Source organism: Pyxicephalus adspersus, chromosome 5 (assembly GCF_032062135.1).
Source record: "Pyxicephalus adspersus chromosome 5, UCB_Pads_2.0, whole genome shotgun sequence".
Taxonomy (NCBI): Eukaryota; Metazoa; Chordata; class Amphibia; order Anura; family Pyxicephalidae; genus Pyxicephalus; species Pyxicephalus adspersus.
This window is the reverse complement of record NC_092862.1, coordinates 131295084-131314484: the sequence shown is the minus strand read 5'-3', so window position 1 is coordinate 131314484 and position 19401 is coordinate 131295084. Positions and strand designations below refer to the sequence as shown.

General features: G+C 36.9%; 1 protein-coding gene across 2 annotated transcripts in view; it reads left to right on the top strand.

Annotated features, from left to right (window-relative positions):
• Positions 1-19401, top strand: part of SPAG6 (sperm associated antigen 6) — a 105117-nt gene that overhangs the window by 73015 nt on the left and 12701 nt on the right. For both annotated transcript variants that reach the window (XR_011920946.1, XM_072412736.1), the window contains exons 8-9: positions 2438-2629; positions 17070-17186. Coding sequence is in view for 1 of the 2 variants with exons in the window: in XM_072412736.1 (XP_072268837.1) it covers positions 2438-2629; positions 17070-17186 (309 nt within the window). In the remaining variant the exon portion in view is untranslated. The remainder of the gene's footprint in view (positions 1-2437; positions 2630-17069; positions 17187-19401) is intronic.

The window sequence follows — 19401 nt, the reverse complement described above, 5'->3', positions numbered from 1 at the left end:
GAAGCACAAATAGGAGTCAGGGATATACTGTAGTCACACTATAACATCCATTACATTAACAATGAGCTTTATGGCTGGGACAGAAGGTACTTTTTTCAAGAAACGTCGGTAAATAAAAAAAAATGTATTTTAAAAAATGACATTTACAGGTGTTATATGAAATCTTAATAATTGGATTTATAGGTTAATCTATTTTTATTTGCATTTCAAACAGTAAATTCCAACAGTATAGTCATAGGAAAGAAAAATATGAAAATAGAGCAATTGTACATTAAATATAAACCACAGTAAAAAACACATAATATAAAACAATATTAATACAGGGGGTTGGGGATTCTAGCCAATATTTGGATTAAGGTTTACTTTAATGTGTATCTTTTCATTGAATTAGTATAAAATGATTTAACAAACACATTTTCTTTTTCTGCTGTAATTCTGTAAATTTGGCTGGTCCAAAACACCCCAATCCTAAATAGGTAGAAAAGCTAAAAGTTATTTTATTTACCTTATGCCATCATATAATCACAAAGAATTTTTTAAAAAGGGAGAAAAGTCACACACTCCCAATTCCTGAAGTCAAAGTCTAATTTTTATTTGCCATCTAAATAAGAGAACAAAACTCAGCAATATTTAGGTGTTTTTATCTAAAACCTCTTTTGTCTATTCTTGAGTTTTTACAATTGTCCGATGTTTATTTATCCAGTAGAAGGACAACTATCCACAATACCCTTTTTTCCCCGCTAAAATGTACAACTTTTATGTTTCATTGTTTTATACAGTTTGTATGTCAAAATAGCTAAATACAGAAGACATGTGGTACATGGTAACTAAATCTATATTGTATGTCTTCCCTATTAAATAATAACATTTCTACATAATGATTAAATGGTATTAATATTACAATTACTACTAGTAGTGTTTTGTATTTCTCCCTTGTTAACATTGTTGATTAATAAAATGCACAAGAAAAAAAACGCCAAGAACTTTAGCTTTAATATGACCTACGAGACGTAATCATTCTGTTCTGTCATGGCTTATTTTCTTACATTCATTTTTGTATGTAGGTATGTATTATACCCTCCTGATCTTAATCATCTAAAGGGTTTATGTGAATAAACACAACACTTATGTGTACATTCATGTATAAAGCAATGAACAGAAGAGAATGACTGGGCTTGAATGTTAATTAGGGAAAGTTTCAAACATTAAAACACATGAATACTATTTTTACCCATTTTTCCCTTGTGCCTGTATATTGTATAAGGTTTGCATTTTATTTGTACTGTATATGAGTTTATTACATTTGTTTGCTGTTCTCACAAGAAATCTCACCTCAATGCAGCACTTAATTAGACAAGTGTAATTTCAGCACATTGTTTGAAGTTTCAGGCTGAGTAACCTTTGGTATGAATTTACTTTCTTTTAAGGTAATGAAAGATATGGAGAGCTGACTGTATTATTAGAACAAATGCTTTCTTGTTCTTTAAACGTATTTTCACCATTTTACAAGCTCTGGGTTATATAATTGTTATTCAATGGCACCTTCCTTAGAACTATCTGGCGATGATGTTCTCATAGCAATTATCTAAATACTAATGTTCTTTTATTCATTTTGTATTTAAAAGTGGCTTTAACAATACAAAGGCTGGTATTACATTGGGAAAACAGCACAAAATGAATAAGCGCCAGCCTGCATTAGGTTTGCAGGTTCTGTGTTTGCGTGGATTTTTTCTGGGTACTCCAGTTTCCTTCCACATCCCAAAAAACACGCAGTTAGGTTAATTGGCTTCCCCCAAATTGACCTTAGACTGTGATAATGACATATGACTAAGGGATATGACTAAGATATTAAGGGACACTAGATTTTGAGCTCCTTCTAAGGGACAGCTAATGACATGACTATAGACTTTGTACAGCGCTGGATAATATGTCAGCGCTATATAAATACTGGATAATATTAGTAAAACCCCTTTTTTTATGAAAAGCTATCCTATATTTTTGGCTGTTCCAGAACTTTGTAAAGTTAATTGGTTGCTAAAGGTAACTGTCCATAATCACCCCCATTGTTAAAAAATTGCCCAAGTGTGATTGTAATAGGATAAAATATCAAACTCAGCTCATGTCCTACAGTACTTTTAGTTCTCTACCTTCAAGGAAAACAATAATGCTGGGCAGCTGTATAGAAGGAAATAATTATCCTAATCTGTACCTGAACGCCAAGGTTTAACACTTTGTGGCAGCCTGGGATTGCTGGTTATGGAGAAGTTATTGATGGAGACTAGATAATTGCGTAAGTGAAATGGTTTTCTCTCCTCTTATGAATTGGTAAGATGAAGGGACACAAAAGCCATGATTTCTATCTAATGGTTTGTGTTATCTCGGAGATTACTTGATATGCATTGCTTTTCAGCTTGGACTTTTGTGTTGAACCTTGCAGGGGGTCCCTCAATTAGCCATCTGCCTGTCAGAGGAAGCCGAGGATCACATCAAGGCAGCTGCTGCCTGGTCCCTGGGCCAGATTGGGAGACACACTCCAGAGCACGCACGTGCTGTAGCTGTAGCAAACGTCTTGCCAAAGCTGCTCTCTCTTTACATGGACACCGAAAGCTCAGAGGACCTTCAAGTCAAGGTAAATGTCTTTTCAACTTGAAAGCCAAGTGTTTAGGATTTATTAACCTACTTGATTCCTTGTCACAGATGACAGCAGCATTTTGGATTCTGCCTCTGAAAAATTGTTTCCTTCAATGAAACAAACTATTGGCTCCCTGTCTTTATTATTACCTGAAAAACTCTCACCGTATGGAATGTTTAGAATTTTATAGGAAAAGTTTGTTTTTTTATCATCATACTTTGTCTTTTTATGGATCTCATTCATTTGGTTAAAATATAAGACAAATAACCAATGTAAACAAATCTGCTAATAACAAAAAAAAAAAAATAATAGCGAAAATATTTATAATAGGGAGAATCCTTTAAAGTTATCTTTTCTTTGAAGCGGGGGGGATGGGCTAATTAGGGGTCATTATGGATGTAGTAAATCACATCCAGGCTTTAGGACTAAGGCTTCGTACACATGTCAGATGATTCTCATCTGATAATCGCCTCAAGGCTGAAATAAGGGTGAATCTGGTGTGTGTACATCGCTCGTCATTCATGGATTTGTCCTGGAGGATCCAGGAACGATCAACGATCGTAATGAAGGTACAGTGCTCGATCATGCATCGTGCAGTCCTTGCAATCCTTTCCAACGACAATTATTGCAAATATATGTGTATACAGCTATAGATCCTGATCATGTTATACTAGATGTATAAATCAAATGACTGTGTTAATGTTGCAGGATTTACTCTAAAGGGACAAATAACATGATTACAAATCCTTTTTTTTGTTTAAATGGGTCTTTCATTACCTAACCCATCTTTCCTGGGTGGCCATAACATTATTTTGTATTCTTATTATGTTACATTCTCAAATGTCAAAATCAAAGAACATCAAAGGCATTAACTATTATATAGGTTGGGTGAAGGCTCATTCTAAATCCAAGACGAATGTTCTTAGGGTAATTTATTTCAGGAACCCTGAGATTAGTCTCCCATAGTCCTTCATAGGAACATAAACATTTTATTCCTCAAACTTCAAGGACCATTTATCCAACTTCAGAGAATGCCAAACTTTTGATGTACCAAATTGAATTCTCCATCTCTAATATCCACATAATGCAAAATTGGATTTGACTACTTGACCAAAACACCTGATCAGCTTTTTTTGCACAATTGTCAATGATTTATAAATACCAGTTGACCAAATGCATAATTTTAGTCTAATTCATACAAATCAAATTGATTATAAACATATCCAAAAGTATATGTAAACCCTGACAGCTTCTTTTATTTGCCATCTTTAGTCTATTAATATATTATTTTAAGATTTGATGTCCCAATATTTTTACAGCTCGCCAAGTTTACTTTTGTGAAAAATAAAGCACCTTCCCTCTATTACAGTTAGGTTAAATGTTAAATATCTTTATTTACAAAATCTACTTTTTTATATATATAATGAATATATGCAAGTCACTCATAGAATTAATTTTTTTAACAAAAGTAGCAAATATTTTAAAGTTAAGGAACAATGAATATATACATGTTCATTGGAGGTAAATTGACACATTTTGCAGTTGGAACAAATCTGCTGCTTCCTGGGGGTTGCTTCTAGTGATTGACAACTGTGAACAAATATTATTTGTACCCTAACAAATTTCATGTACAGCGCTGCGTAATATGTTGGTGCTATATAAATCCTGTTTCTTATTATTATTATTATTATTAATAATAATAATAATAATAATAATAATAATAATATTAATAAAGTAGTCTCAACAGATGTAAATACATAAAGGTATTTTTAGTATAGTTACTGTACTCACTGCTCCAAATATAGTACACAAGCAATGCAGGACAAGAAGTATAGCTGCCTACACACGTTAGATTTTTGTTGTTGTAAAGGATCTTTCTGGATCCTTTCCAATAACAAAAGACTGAATGATAAATGAATGAGTGCTTTACATACAGTGCTGTTTTGTTCTAGGGAAAGGGGAGAGAACAAGCGAGCAGCACCCCGCTGGGCTCTCTCCCCTTCACTTGTATTGCTATTTTTCGTGGATCCACCAGGACTGATGCATAAAATGGCATTGGATGAGCCCTGTACGCACTGCAGATTCTTGTCCAATATCAGCCGCGAGGAGATTATCAGATGAGATTCATCTGACGTGTGCACGTATCCTAAGACTCAGATCACGGGCCTGAGTGAATGATAGTTGCCACAATCATAAAGTTGACAGGGTATGGCAGGGAAGCATATGGGAGGTATGGCAGAAAAGGTAGGTAGCCTGAGGTGGCAAGTTCCTAAAACTGACCTTGACAGTAGTTCTGTAAGAGATTATTGTTCCAAAGGTAGAAATTGATCATCTTTTCTTACAAGCCATATGTACTTTAATCTTTGTGGCCTAGCAGCAGGCTCTGTTTTATGTAAAAAGGACTTTCAAGTGCTCTTTGCTGCCATTTGGAGGGGCTGTTAAAGAACTGGAAACCCCCCAGCCTAATAATATGCAATAGGAGACTGGTCTCTTATCTGCAAGTACTTGTCTCTTGGCACTGCTTCCTGTGACCAAACTTCTAACTCTTTCCAGCCTTCAAGGGATGTGGCTCTAAATTTGATTTTCCAGTCTGTGAGTATTATCAGTGCATAACAATATGATATCCATTAGACTTTTGGCATCCGTATTTCATTCAGAAATAAACTTATATTACAATGGCTTATGTCCTATATTATGTCATGCCGTTGTGTCCTGTGTACTGTCAATCTGGAGAGTATGCGTGATTAAAAGCAAAAACATTCTGAGAAATTTGATACTATAGGTTAGTAAAGTGAAATACTAAATTAAATTAGTATCTTTTAGATAACTTATTCAGGTATACTTGCCCATCCTCTTGAATTTTTCCATTGTATCCTGTATAGAAGGTTTGCATTTTGCTTGTTTTTGGGTATGAACTTAACTTTACTACTACAGTCTACTGTTCTATTTTGCTTCTTTGTCTGTGAAATCTCACCTAGATGAAGCACTTAATTAGGCTGACTTCCTAAGCATTCTACTAGGTACATACTAGAAGCTGAATATTTTAACGGATGCATGGAGTTTGCAGGTTCTCCCCTTGTTTGTGTTGGTTTCCTCCGGGTACTCTGGTTTCCTCCCACATTCCAAAAACATGCAGTTAGGCTAATTGGCTTCCCCCAAAACTGACTTTAGACTGTAATAGAGACATATGACTATGGTAGGGACATTATGTTGTGAGCCCCTTTGAGGGACAGGTAGTGACATGACTATGGACTATGTAATATGTCGGCGCTATATAAATACTCTGTAATAACAATATTAATACAAATTCATAACACAAAGATACAGTTGTTAGTCGTGTATTTGTATTAAACTATATTGCAAATATAGTCTATTGTACATATATTAGAAATCATAAACAAACGCAAAGCAGATCTCCACAAGTTATAAAAGGAGCCAAAGCCATTGGATATGTTAAATCAAGGTGAAACATGCGGTGTTGGTAAAAAAAAAAAAAGACTTTTTGGTAAAAAAAAAAAAGAAAAAAACTGAAAAATGAGAGAGGCAAAACATTGTGGAACTATTATTGGTATGCCATATGTAATACCATATGTTAGGGCCTTTAGATTCTGAGCCCCTTGGACTAAAGAGCTGTACACATCATAGCCCCCTCCTCTAAGTTACATCTAGTTATTTTCTGCACTGCCCAAACACTTTTGCCCATCTCCTGACTTCCTTTTATTTGGCTGCCAAAGAAATAGCAAATAGGAACAATATCATGACAGTCCGCTGGGGTTTTGACATGGGGGTTCGAACCTCAGTTAAGGAGAGAAGCCCAGGGTGACAACACTGCTCAATCTTAGATACAGTGCGTTGAGAGTGTTGTAACTGTAGAACAAGGAGTGTTTTACTGGCAGGAACATTATATAAAAATAAACAGACTAAGAAGACTGAAAAAAGAAAAGCTATGTAATCACCGCATCTGAGAACTGGTAGTCTGTAATATATTACACTGTTTAGTTTTATTCTTTTACAGAGACATTTATCAGCTGAAAACATCACCCTGATCTCCACTTTTAAAAATATAGCCACATTTGTATTTACTTGTCCTTTTTGCCATATTAATAAAGTAGCCATTGGCCTGATTACCACTTTAAAGACTGCACGATAATGTTCATTACTATGAAGGTGAAGGAGATCACCAAAGGCCACAATGGGAATCAGTGGTATTTTTCCTAAAATACTCCGTTCACCACTTTTTTTTATTTTTTATTTTTTTTAGCTATTTAAATCTTGAATTTTTTTTTGTACTGGGCCACTTAATATCTTATTTATCACAAAGCATATCATATTTTTTTGATCAATATATGATCTTCCTACGTCAGGCTACGTAAATACGTGCAATAATTGTCCGTGGAATAAACAATCCTTTTACGATCCTTTCCAACAACAAAAGACTGCACGATGCATGAAAGAGTGCTGTACATACAGCATCGTTCTGCTCTATGGAGAGGGAAGAACGATGGAACGGCACCCCGCTGCACTCACTTCCCTTCAGTTTGCTTACGATCGTTCGTCATTCATCATCTGTCGATCCGCCAGGACAAATCTATAAACAATGAACGCTGTACACACGCCAGACTCTGATCTGATATCAGCCTTGAGGCTTTTATAAAACAAAAATCATCTGACGTGTGCACGTAGGCTAAGGCAACAGTAGAGTTGATACAATATTATTAATAATAACGTGTATTTATATAGCACCAACATATTACACAGCACTGTAAATAGGGTTTGCAAATGACAGACAAATACAAACAATGATACAGAAGGAGTAGAGATTCCTGGCCAAAATAGATTACAATCTTTAAATTAATTTAGAATCAAATAACTCTGCAAGGTATTATTTGCATCCGCCATGTGAATATGGAACTCGATAATGCATTAGTCAGCTATGTTGTGCCATTTTTATAGCAATTAATTTGTAGCATCTACTAGAAATGGTAATATCGTATTTAGCCGGTACCCTCCATGAGTTTCATGTGGATGAAGCTGTAGCAGCCCGTCTGTTTTGTAGTCAGCTCTCCTCCTCCTGTGCTCTGTGTGGTTATATTAGTGAATTCCTTTCAAATCTTTCTGTCTGTTTAACATTTGAACACATGCCGGTCCAAGCTATACCTCCCCCAGTACACACCTGGATCTAATTCTTTACACATCACTGGTAATTTTGGTGGTCTCCACTGCGTTCCCTGTGGAAACATGCCCACCTCATTATACAACCACTTTATTTGTCAAAATTCAGAGCAGTTGTGTCTATCCAGCGCTAGAATAACAGCCCGTTCTAGATCATGTTTAGTAATATTAGCAAAGCCATGTGGGAGATGTAGTTTATTGCCAGCTTGTCCAACATAAACTGACAGCGAGCTTTTTTTAATGTAATAATGACCTCTTCCTAGGGCTCTGATGTATGTGAAAATGTAAATTACTTTATCTTCACAATGCTGTAATGATTTTAAAATTGGGTAAATATGTGGATTTATTATGGAAGCTTTTATAGGATCCCCTATGTAGACACATATCATTGTGTCAATTATGTAATTGATAACATTTTAAATATATGATTCTATTTATTATGAATGTAAATATTCTTAGATTGTAAGCTCTTCGCGGCAGGGTCTTCTCCTTCTCTGTTCTGTCTCTGTTCGTCATTTGCAACCTCTATTTAATGTACAGCGCTGCGTTATATGCTGGCACTATATAAATCCTGTCTATTAATATTATTATTGTTATTATTAATAATATTAATAAGTAGAATTATATGTAACTGTGAATGAGAAAAAAAGTATTTTTTTTATTTTGGCCTGAAAAACAAACAGCCATTTATGTTGATTGAAGTAGATTTCATGATTCTAATAATCAGATTATCGTGTTCTAATAATTTTACTTTGTTTTAATCTGTAGCTTTTATTAAAATCCCACCACAAAGTTCTTTTTTCAGACTACAGGGTGACAGCTGTCCCCCAGATTTGCTCCCCTGTTACCATATCACATGCACCCCTGATGGAGATTAGAGGATGCCATGCTGGCACGTGTTGTGCCTCCGTGGTTCAGAGCAATGATGCATCAAATACATGATCAAATACATAAAGGAAATAAACGGCACTAAAATGAAAAAGAAGAATGTTTTATTTACTTTTTTATTGCAATTGTTTTAGCAGAGGAAATGTTATCCACTTAGATTTACTTTAAGCATTGATAACCAGGCACAATACCTTTTCCTATGCTGGTTTTACAATTGTTTATCCATCCAGTATTCCTTTCATCTGCGTAATGCCTCTTGGAAGGACATATGAATATTTAGAGTTCTTGGTGAGGGAATAGTACAATCTTCATATATGTGTATCTTTGTCCTATACAGCTGACTCCTCTGTTTACAGCATAGCAGCAATGCAGGCCTTCAGCATGTGGCGCCCCCTGCTGCCAGAATGGTTAATACACTGGTTACAGCTGGTCAGCGTGACCTCAGGATCTGGAAAAGCTGTCAGGAGCTGGCAGGTCATATGGTGATTTTTAGTGTTCTGACAGCTGATCTGCAGGTTGTTAATTGATTCAGGCTTCCTTGGGTCTATAGACTTTTAGAAAATGATCTATTATAAATAGTATTTTTTTTAAGGATGAATGCATCTTTGTACATTAGGAACAAACTCATATGTTGCACTTAATTACTTCTTGCTCCAGCCCTAGCAGTATATGCAGCTAACAAAGTACCAAGAAGGATTAGTAGGGGTAATATGAGCTCATATGAGCTTTATGTTAAAAATAATAAAGCCGAGCCTACAAGTGTGTGTGAGACCTTTAGAAATATAATCATCTAAATAGAGTTACCTCTAGATAAAACTCAGTCAGCAAATACCTTTTTGAAGATTACTATTTGATAATAGAAAAAAAATGAACTAACAGGTACCTTGATGATCCCAATTTTATTATTATCTTGTATTTATATAACACCAACATTTTATGCAGCACTGTACAAAGTTCATAGTCATGTCACTCAATTGCCCCTTAAAGTGACTCACTGTCCCTACCATAGTCAAATATATTTAACATAGACTGAGGACAATTATGGGAAGAAGCCAATTTTTAACTGCCTGTTTTGGGAATATACTGTAGGAGGGGGAAACCTACGCAAACACAGAGATAACACCATGTAGTACAGGTGAAAAAAGGACAACAGGAGAAAGAAATGCATTTATCCGCAAATTTCCCATTTCTTCCTTGATAATATTATATTTTGTTACAGATTTACATCATGTGAATTATTCTAGTATGATTTCAACACTGCACTGAATTAGTTCTTTTAATCCCTGTCCCAGTGGACTTTACTTTTTTTCTCAACAATAATGCCACATGCACAGATTTTGACACCTATACTTTTACTCTAAGTTTTAAGCCTAACACTGGCTTTCTTTTCAGTTTTGCACAGCTGTACAGACTGCTCTCTTATTTTCACATTGCTGTGATTTCACTGCACACAGTCCATTTCTTAACTTCAAAGCATTAAAAGCTGCAACAATTTGGATAACAACTGCAGATAAAGCCCCCTTCATTTTCTGGTTGGAGGACATCTAGCTTTAACTAGCAGCTTTATTCTTAAGCTACGTACACACTTCCAATTATTATCGTTGTTAAATGAACGATCCTGCACGATATCTGCGAACGATCGTATAGCACCGATCCTGCACATACAGATAACGACACGATCGTTCGTAGATATTGTACACACAATAGATACGATCGTTTGAGCGATACAGGGAGTGACGTGCACGACAGGAAGTGAACGAACGTTCGTTCGTCACGCATGCTCAGACCATGGACGATCAACGAACGATCGTACACACGAACGATGGTCAACGATCGTCGTCCAATCCGATCCGCCGGTCCGGTCGTTCGTTTCCAACGACTTTCCTCGTTCGTCGGCGTCGTTGGTTACTTTTTTTACGAACGATTTTTGCCCAATCGATCGTTCGTCGTTCGTTCGTCGTTCATTTTGAACGATAAAATTGGAAGTGTGTACGCAGCTTTAGCTTGGTTCTTTCAGTCTTAAAGGCAAAGCATTACATGTGGTAATCTGCTAGGATGGGCTGCATTCAGATGCAGAATGCCTAAAAATACCCACTGCTCCAAACTGGAATCCACACACAATTGCATTTTATATTTGCATAACTCTTCCCAAAAGCTGGGGTGCTTAAAGCAGAACATTAATTTGTTACTATCTGTTCTTGAGGCATTTTGTTTTGTAGCACACCTGTGCATTCATAAAAAAAAAAATGTGTGCAGCGAAACTGCCTCAAACTATTTCACTTACATTAACCAAGCCCACTGATCTTTATGGTAAAATTTTAATTCAGGTATACACCACATTATTTACACTAGTATGTTATCTGCAGTATCCTAATTCTATTCTTGCTTTTTAAATTTGTCCTCCTTGAGTCCTCTTTGGTCTAATATTTATCGTAATAAAACACTTGCCTGTACTGATTTCTTTGCTAAATGTATGCCAATTCGTCCTCATTAAAAAAACACAGCTACTGGCCAATGTAATATTTGTAGTCTGTTAATTCTTAATGACAGCTTTATAGAGATTGGCCAGTGACAGGATAGTTTTATATCACCAAAACCTGGGCAGCCACTGAGAATTTTTGGCTAATTTCTTTCTGTCATTGGACAGATGTAAAAATAAAGCATGAGTGGCTGTTAAAGCTACTAGAAAAAAAAACTATATTAAATCAGATTTATCAAAACGCTTCAACTTTAAAAATGCTGTGGTTTATATATGTGCTCCACACAAGGCCATGTTTGGGACTGTGAAGCCAGAGCACACAAACAGAAATCAAGGAAAGTTTCATACTAAAAAAAACAAACGAACCCTGGCAGCCCATGGAGATCTTTGATCAGTGGCTCAAAGAGAGCTTTCTGATTGGAGGAGAGCCAGGACATGTGATCCCTCAAAGTAAAATAACTGGCTATCCACCAGTCACTGAGCTCCACAGTGGCCATGGAGTTCACGGAAAAGAACATAAAGAGCAAATATATATATTTGTAGGTGTTTGCGTGGGTTTCCCCCCCCCCCCCCCCCCCCAGTACTCCGGTTTCCTCCCACATTCCAAAAACCATCAGTTAGGTTAATTGGCTTCCCCAAAATTGACCTTTGACTGTAATAAAAACATATGACTATGGTGGGGGCATTAGATTGTTGTCTCCTTTGAGGGACAGCTAGTGACATGACTATGGACTTTATAAAGCACTGCCTAATGTTTTGGTGCTATATTAATACTGTGTAGTAGTAGTAATATTGTGATTTCTGAATACATCTTAAAAATGTTTGTAGGCATAGGTCCATGTGGGTGTATTGACCAACTTCAGCAAATAAATCCACACCTAATAACACTGCCTTGACAGCTCCAACTGGTTCATCCCAAATTGACAGTGCTTCCTGGAAGGTAAAAGACATATGCTTCTAAAAATGTCTGTCATTTCAGAGGGTGTTACTGTGTCCTCTTTTTTAATATCAAGAGGTGACCTGTATGAAAAAGCTATTAGTGTCCCTCTATGGTTCCCGATTCCCAAGCTTGCAGAAACCAGCAGTTTGAGCTTTCAGAGAATATCAGGAAAATATGTACAGCATCGATGTACAACATCGTTCATGCATCGTGCACTCCCTTGTGCAAAATTTGCACAAGGGAGTGCACAAACTCCCTTGTGTACAAAAATTGGAAGTGTGTACGCAGCTTAACAAAAGAAAAGAACAGACTGAAGGGTAGCAACATAAGTAATACTAGGAGTAAACAATATGGCATTAAATGTAAGCTTATACAATCATAAAGCAAACCAAAAAAAAAAAGGATCAGTAACAGTGACAACTGATATCAGTGAACAGCATATGAATAAGCTGACAGTGGATCCCTGATCTTCAGGAATATAACTTACCAAAAACCATGGAGCAATAAGGGGGAAATAAACAAGGGGGATGGGGAAGCATAAAATTTAGTTTAGGTAAAGCCTATAGGAAGACATCAGTAACTTACAAGAACTTTTGTAAGGGGAAGAACCGGTGCATTGACTAAATATGCAGGTAGGAGATAATAGGTAAGCGTCCCACGGCTCCCAGATTGTTGAGAATTTATCAACGCGCTCCTGCACCCTGGCTGTTAGGTTTTCCATTAACTGGACATCCTTAACTCAAGCCTACAGATCTGAGATTCAGTCAAAACATGGGAAAGCTAATTTTTTGCCACGTTTAAAGAGGTTTTGTATGGACAGGCCCAATAGATATGTGACAACTTGCATGGTTATCTGGATCCCAAATATTCCCTCCAACACATCATTGATTATTTTCTAGTAAGGAATTAGGATTGGGCATGTCCAGAATATATGGTACAATGTACCTATTTCCCTCTGACTTCTCCAGCATCTATCACCAGTGGTAAGAAAGATAGTATGCAGCCTGTCAGGGGTAAGGTACCAATGCATCAAGATCTTATATGCATTTTTTTGTATAGAGTGTACAAAAAGAACTCCTTCATGGAGCTTTTCTTTTAACACACCTGTGTTCTCCTGTTAACCCATCACCTGAAGTTATCTTTTAGGAAGGCAGTGGGTTTCCTAGTATGGGAAAAACCTGTAAATACAGCCAGCCTGGAAATATGTGTAAAAGCACACTTTCTCTTCCCTGTTCAAACTTGTAGAGAGTACACTGTAAAATCTTTTAAAATCAACCTTTTTGTACCCCTTCCTCCTATTTCCTTGGCAAGCTGCTTGCAGGCTTCTACCAAATAAGCAGCTGGGATTTATTTACCATGATTAAGAAAGCATTTGAAAGTGGATATCTAACATTTTAAATACAAACATTTAAAAGATTTTTTCCAACCATAAAGCAGTTACATATTCTTTTTGGTGTCATTGGAAACAGTGTATGACAAGCATTTACTGATCACAGTGACTAACCTGTTAGCAAGAGTTAAGTAAAACATTAAAGTAAAGCATTTTATTTTTTTAGTAAGGTTAGCAGGTTTGTTTTCCCTCTTGGTATTCCTTTCCATGAGTCCATTGTAGAGATTTTCTCAACCACTACAACTAAATCTCAACTTCCTGCGTTCTCTTGCCGTTCTTAACCAGGGTTCCTCCATAGGTTGCTTGGGGTTCATCAAGTTTTTTTATCTCCAATCTATTGATGCCTTCAAACTTCTGGAGCCAAAACTACTTGTTAAAGCAAGCTGCATGACTCTAATTATGTTTTTAGTTGTTTATTGTGGTGGTATTCTAGCCACCACTGTAAGAGGGGCATTCTGTCCACTGGCCAACAATTTAAGTTGCTTTTAAGGGCTTCTTCTTCTACATTCCATGGGGATAAGTACCAAACAAGCTGCTCCAGGTGGATCAACTCTTACACCTACCCATTATGACAGAGCACTGGTGTGGATCATAAATAACAAATAAACACCAGAACATAGTTTTTAACACTCCAATTGAATAACAATGAGCTGATGTGGCTACAATGCCAGGTAGAGTTCTACGTTAGCGATTTTCAGTATGTGCTGATCTGACCTCTTTTAGTGCTTTACTGATGGACCTGATTTATTAAAACTCTCCAAGGCTGGAGAGAATAAACTTTCATCAGTGAAGCTGGGTGATCCAGCAAATCTGCAATGGATCTGGCTAGGATTCAAAACATTTTTTAGGAAAACTATTCCAGGTTTGCTGGATCACTGAGCCTTAGAGAGCTTTAATAAATCAGGCCCACTGATGTCTTTATCTGTTTACATTTAATACCAATAGGGCTTCACTATGATAATAAATTCTCTGATAAAATTATTATACATTCCCCTAATATCTACATGCATAATATGTATTGGGGAATGCTTTCCCAGCTTCCCGTGTGATTGTGTGCATGTCCGTATCCAGACAAAATCTAATATCATAGTGAAGAATCTGGAAGGCAAACTTGTTTGTGCACAGTTAGTAATCACTGTAATTAGAGCCCTGATTTATCATAATTTATATATGTATGTCTGTGTAAAATAACTATTAAAAAGCAGTATATGGAGCCGGTCAGTACAAATTTAACTACTTCAACATCAGGCTAAGAAATGAAATGTTTTTTGCTTACATTTGCAACTGCGTGTGAAGCATCATTGCCACATTTAGCCACCCCTGCAAAGTATGGAGGGAGCGAGGGAGACCAATGAACAAAATTAAAGCTACAGATAAAGATACAGAAGCCCAGATTTGTTTGACCTCAAATGTGTAGGGGGATATATACACACATATGTTGTATATGCTCACACAGGTGAGCACAATATACATATTACATTTCCGAACAGGTATAAACAAATTCTAAAAGCCCCTTCGCACAACATTTCAGCCATTTCTGCAGTCATGGAAGTAAGTTAAATTTCCCTGTCTCCTAAAATGTGTCAACTAGATTCTGAAATATACAGTAATTTGTCTGCTTCTGCATAATAAAATATGTATTAAAATAATAACCATCAGTTAAGGTGCTCTGTGCCCGACTCATGAGGTGTTAAATTCTTGCGGGATTACAGATCCAAGTGAAGCTCAGGATATGCGTAGGACGATAGAACAGTCTATACTAAAAGTGGGTGGAGGACGCGTTAAATCTCAGCACTATTCTCTCTTGGAGCTTGACAAACCTTCATTGAACCACCACAATTACCACTTTCTATCATACAGTCTTTAATTACTTTCTCAGTTATATATAAATCCTACTAGGTTTTTATCTTCCAGCAATAACTGTTAGGTTTATTCATTAATTGTTAATGAGAGTTGTAAGCTGCTATAGAATGTCAGTAATTGTTGGAAGTCAGCACTTGAACATGGTGTTCAATAAATTTATAAAGTAAACCTGTCCAGTTAGATTTATAGGGAGCCATTGATGATGTTTTATGTCCCCTGGCTGTCTTCCTATACTGACCCAGAATATTGATGCAAGCAATGAAATGAGAGGTCCAAACCTGCATTCCTACTCTAAGTAATTAAGTGTAAAGCAATAGCATAAGCACAACAGTCAGGGAAATAACAATTGCTAAAGACATTAAATGGGAACTGAATGTTCTTTAATTTTTGTCAAGAAACTGCTTGTAAAGATGTGTAATAGGCAAACAATATGATCAGCTTTGATTCCCAGTACTAAAGCTAGAATTTCCCTATTGATCCCTTTCAACAACAGACATTCTGGGTCTTTACAAATCTTAAGGCTTAGACTAAAGGTAACTTTGGTTACTGATTGTTTATATTTGCGTATTTACTTCAAAGAGATCATAGTATTCAGCAAAAGCAATGTCAGTTTCTGTAAAACTTATAATAAAAAGTATTAAAATAACATTATATCTATCTGTGCAATGCAGGAAGATCATCACTAGTGGGAGAAACCAGTAGGATACTAAACATGGCTTCCTAAAAACATTATAACACCCTGCTTTTGCACTCTTTTAAAAAGCCTTCAGCCCTAATATAAACAGTAGGCTGATTTTGGGGAGCAGTTATGCTAATATTAAAGTGCCATGATGAACAGATATTAGCCTGGAAGTGTGGAAGTTTATAGACATAATTCATTTACATGAAGAATGACCTAAGTAACTCCAGCATGTGACGCCTGGCCTCTATCATTGACAATATTACTGAAATATGACAGATTCTATGAATGAAAGGAGCAGACTAGTGTCAGTAAGGCTGTGGAGAGGGATATAGCCTAGGTGATGCTAGAGTTCCTATCTGACATGCTTCTTAATGTAAAGAATTGGGATAAAAAGTGGTACCTGGTAGAAATTTACTTCCCTAGCTGCTCTCTTCTTTCTTACTAATGACTTCCTCCTCATAAACTCATCACATGCACAGCTTGAAGACTTTTCTAGAGCTGTCCCGACTATCTGGAATGGTCTTCCGTGTCCTATTCTCCATACTTCTGCTTTCTGCTCCTTTAAAAGAGCCCTTAAAACCTATCTTTTCAACTTTGCCTACTCGTCTTCTTCTGTCTTTCAAAGCCCTCACTACTCCCCCACCATTCCATATCTCCCTCCTATTGTGTGCTACTTCCCCCACCTCTTAGATTGTAAGCTCTTTGGGGCAGGGTCTTATCCTACTCCTGTGTCTGTGTCTATCTGTCATTTCCAAGCCCTATTTAATGTACAGCACTGTGTAATACGTTGGCCCTATATAAATCCTGTTTATTATTAATTATAATATTAATAGTAATAAAAAAGTTATATTGTCCATTACTGACTTGGAACAAGTATAAAGAAAAATAATTCTGACAGGCATGTTCCAGGTTTGCTACTCAAATAAATATTAGTGCTACAAACACAGCCTATTAACCAATGTACTTTACTTTGCAAAAAATTTAACATGTTGTCCTCTAATCTTACTCTTTTTACTTATACAGGCAAAAAAAGCTTTAAAAAATATCCTTCAGAAATGTACCCATCTCCCAGCCCTTGAACCTCTCCTCCATGATGCACCACCCAACATCCTGAAACACGTGGTTGGCCAGTTCAGTAAGGTGAGATACTATAGTTCTGTGTATTTTGTTGCCTTGTCTTGGCTACCCCACCAGCTAAACATTCCCAGGACAATGGATAAAACAGGAAACCCAGAATGTACATGAAAGGATTACTTCTTCCAAGAATGCTACAGTTTGTGCCAACAGCTTACTGGTATAACACCGTGAGTTTATTACCATGCCTTAAGTGCTTATTATTGTGTTTGTCTTCTGTAGATGGAAAACAAACAGTTTCACATACAAAATGTACACAAATATCAGTAGTTTGATAATATTGATTTTTATTTAAAATTATCCATAAAAATTGAACAAATGTTTTGAGTGGTAATCTTTAAATGTTTTAACATACATAAAATGGTTTAACATTCATAAAATTATTTTTTCTACCCCTTGACAGCAAACAGCATTGGGGATTTCTATCAAAAAGCCGCATTTAGACAAAATTATCAATTAGGTTATGTAAATAGAGCTTGGAATTTAAACAACGCCACATCCACACATTAGAATGTGAGCCCCTTTGAGGGACAGTTAGTGACACGATTGTGGACTTTGTAAAGCGCTGCGTAATATGTCGGCGCTATATAGATACTGGCTAATAATAATCCCTCGCTCACAGCCTTTAAATTCTAAGAATAGGAATGCCTGCTGGTAACTTGGATGTAAATGACTAATGAAGATGTTCCCAGTCCCTGTTAGGAGAGAGGGACAGGATGTGCCTACCATTCGGGTCTACTTTAGCATTATATTAAGCCAACTACATGAATATGAAGCCTCATGCCTATTACTTTCCAATCAGAACACTGTGAACTCAGCTATGAGGCACTTCCATTAGATATCAGAATGGAGGTGTTTTGTTAAGGTTATTTATGAAGTTATGGGTGGCATTAGGGTGTTCTGGATATTAGTTGGTGCCTCACAAAGTTTTGATGAGAGAAGCAGCTGCCATATTTTCCTCAGTCCGTGTTGTCCTTTAAAGTGCTCCAGTCTCTTGCCTATTAAAGGTAAGTGATAGTGTCAGCGAGGTATACTTAGCATTCTGGATCTTCCTTTGCCCCCCACCTGGTGCAGGACTTAGGGTTAACTCCAATGTCACATGGCGTTGGAGGTTCTAGACTGGGCGACTCCTTGTACATCATCTGAACAACCGTCCTGGTGGATCCACGGACGACAGACGATGAACAATCATAATGAGTGTGAAGGGGAGAGAGCGCAGCGGGGTGCCGCTCTGTCGTTCTCCCATGTATGTACAGCAGTCATTCATGCATCGTGCAGTCGTTTGTCAATGGAAAGGATCGTGAAAGATCCATTGCAACGACAACTATTGCACGTGTGTACGTAGCCTAAGTGAGGCTTCTGACAAAGAGATGGCGAGGAGTGAAAACCCCTTCTTGAATGAGCCAGGCTATCAAGAAACATTTCCAATTTGCCCTGAGTGGTTATGTGATTAGCATCTCTAATAAAGCTCATAGTTAAAAATCTGTGCTTTCTACTACCAGTCAGGTATTATTAGTTTTAAAAATGTAAAAAAACAACAGGTTTGCAATTAGGTCTGGTATGTGGTATGTACCCATACAACAAAATCATTTACAGATAGCATAAAAATGCTGCCGCTTCACTGCAGCATATTTATTTGGCTTGCTGTGTACAATAACAAAAAGCTGAAGCTGTGCTATTCTGCAGGTAGCTTCTGAACAGTGAAAACACTGTGAAGATTTAATGCTTCCCTCAACACAGAAAACCCCCAGCTAGGTTTCCCTTTTTAATGAGGCACTGAAAGTTATGAACTTGAAATAATTGTAGGACTGCTCACATGCACTCTCTACACAAGTGGAATGCTGCCTTGGGGCATTACAGGCCATGAAATCATTTCTTTAATAAAGAAAGATGGGATATTAAAGGACTCTTTTTGTCACATTAGGTAACAGCAGACCACAGCTGCATAGCTAGTTCTAAATATAACATGAATTTATAAAGTGGCTTTCATCCAATCTGGCTTCCCAGAGAGCTTTGCATTATTAGATACAGACATGCAGCCACAATCAGGGTGGAATCCCAAAACAGTTATGGACTTCCTTTAGTTTACATGTCAGTCTCCAAGGGCTAGCAAGCAACTGACAAACTTGGGTAATTATTACATAATTAACGTATCTAAAACCTCCGTGTTATATCGGCAGCTGTCTGCGTGTACATGAGATCAGCAGAGTGTAACTGCTAG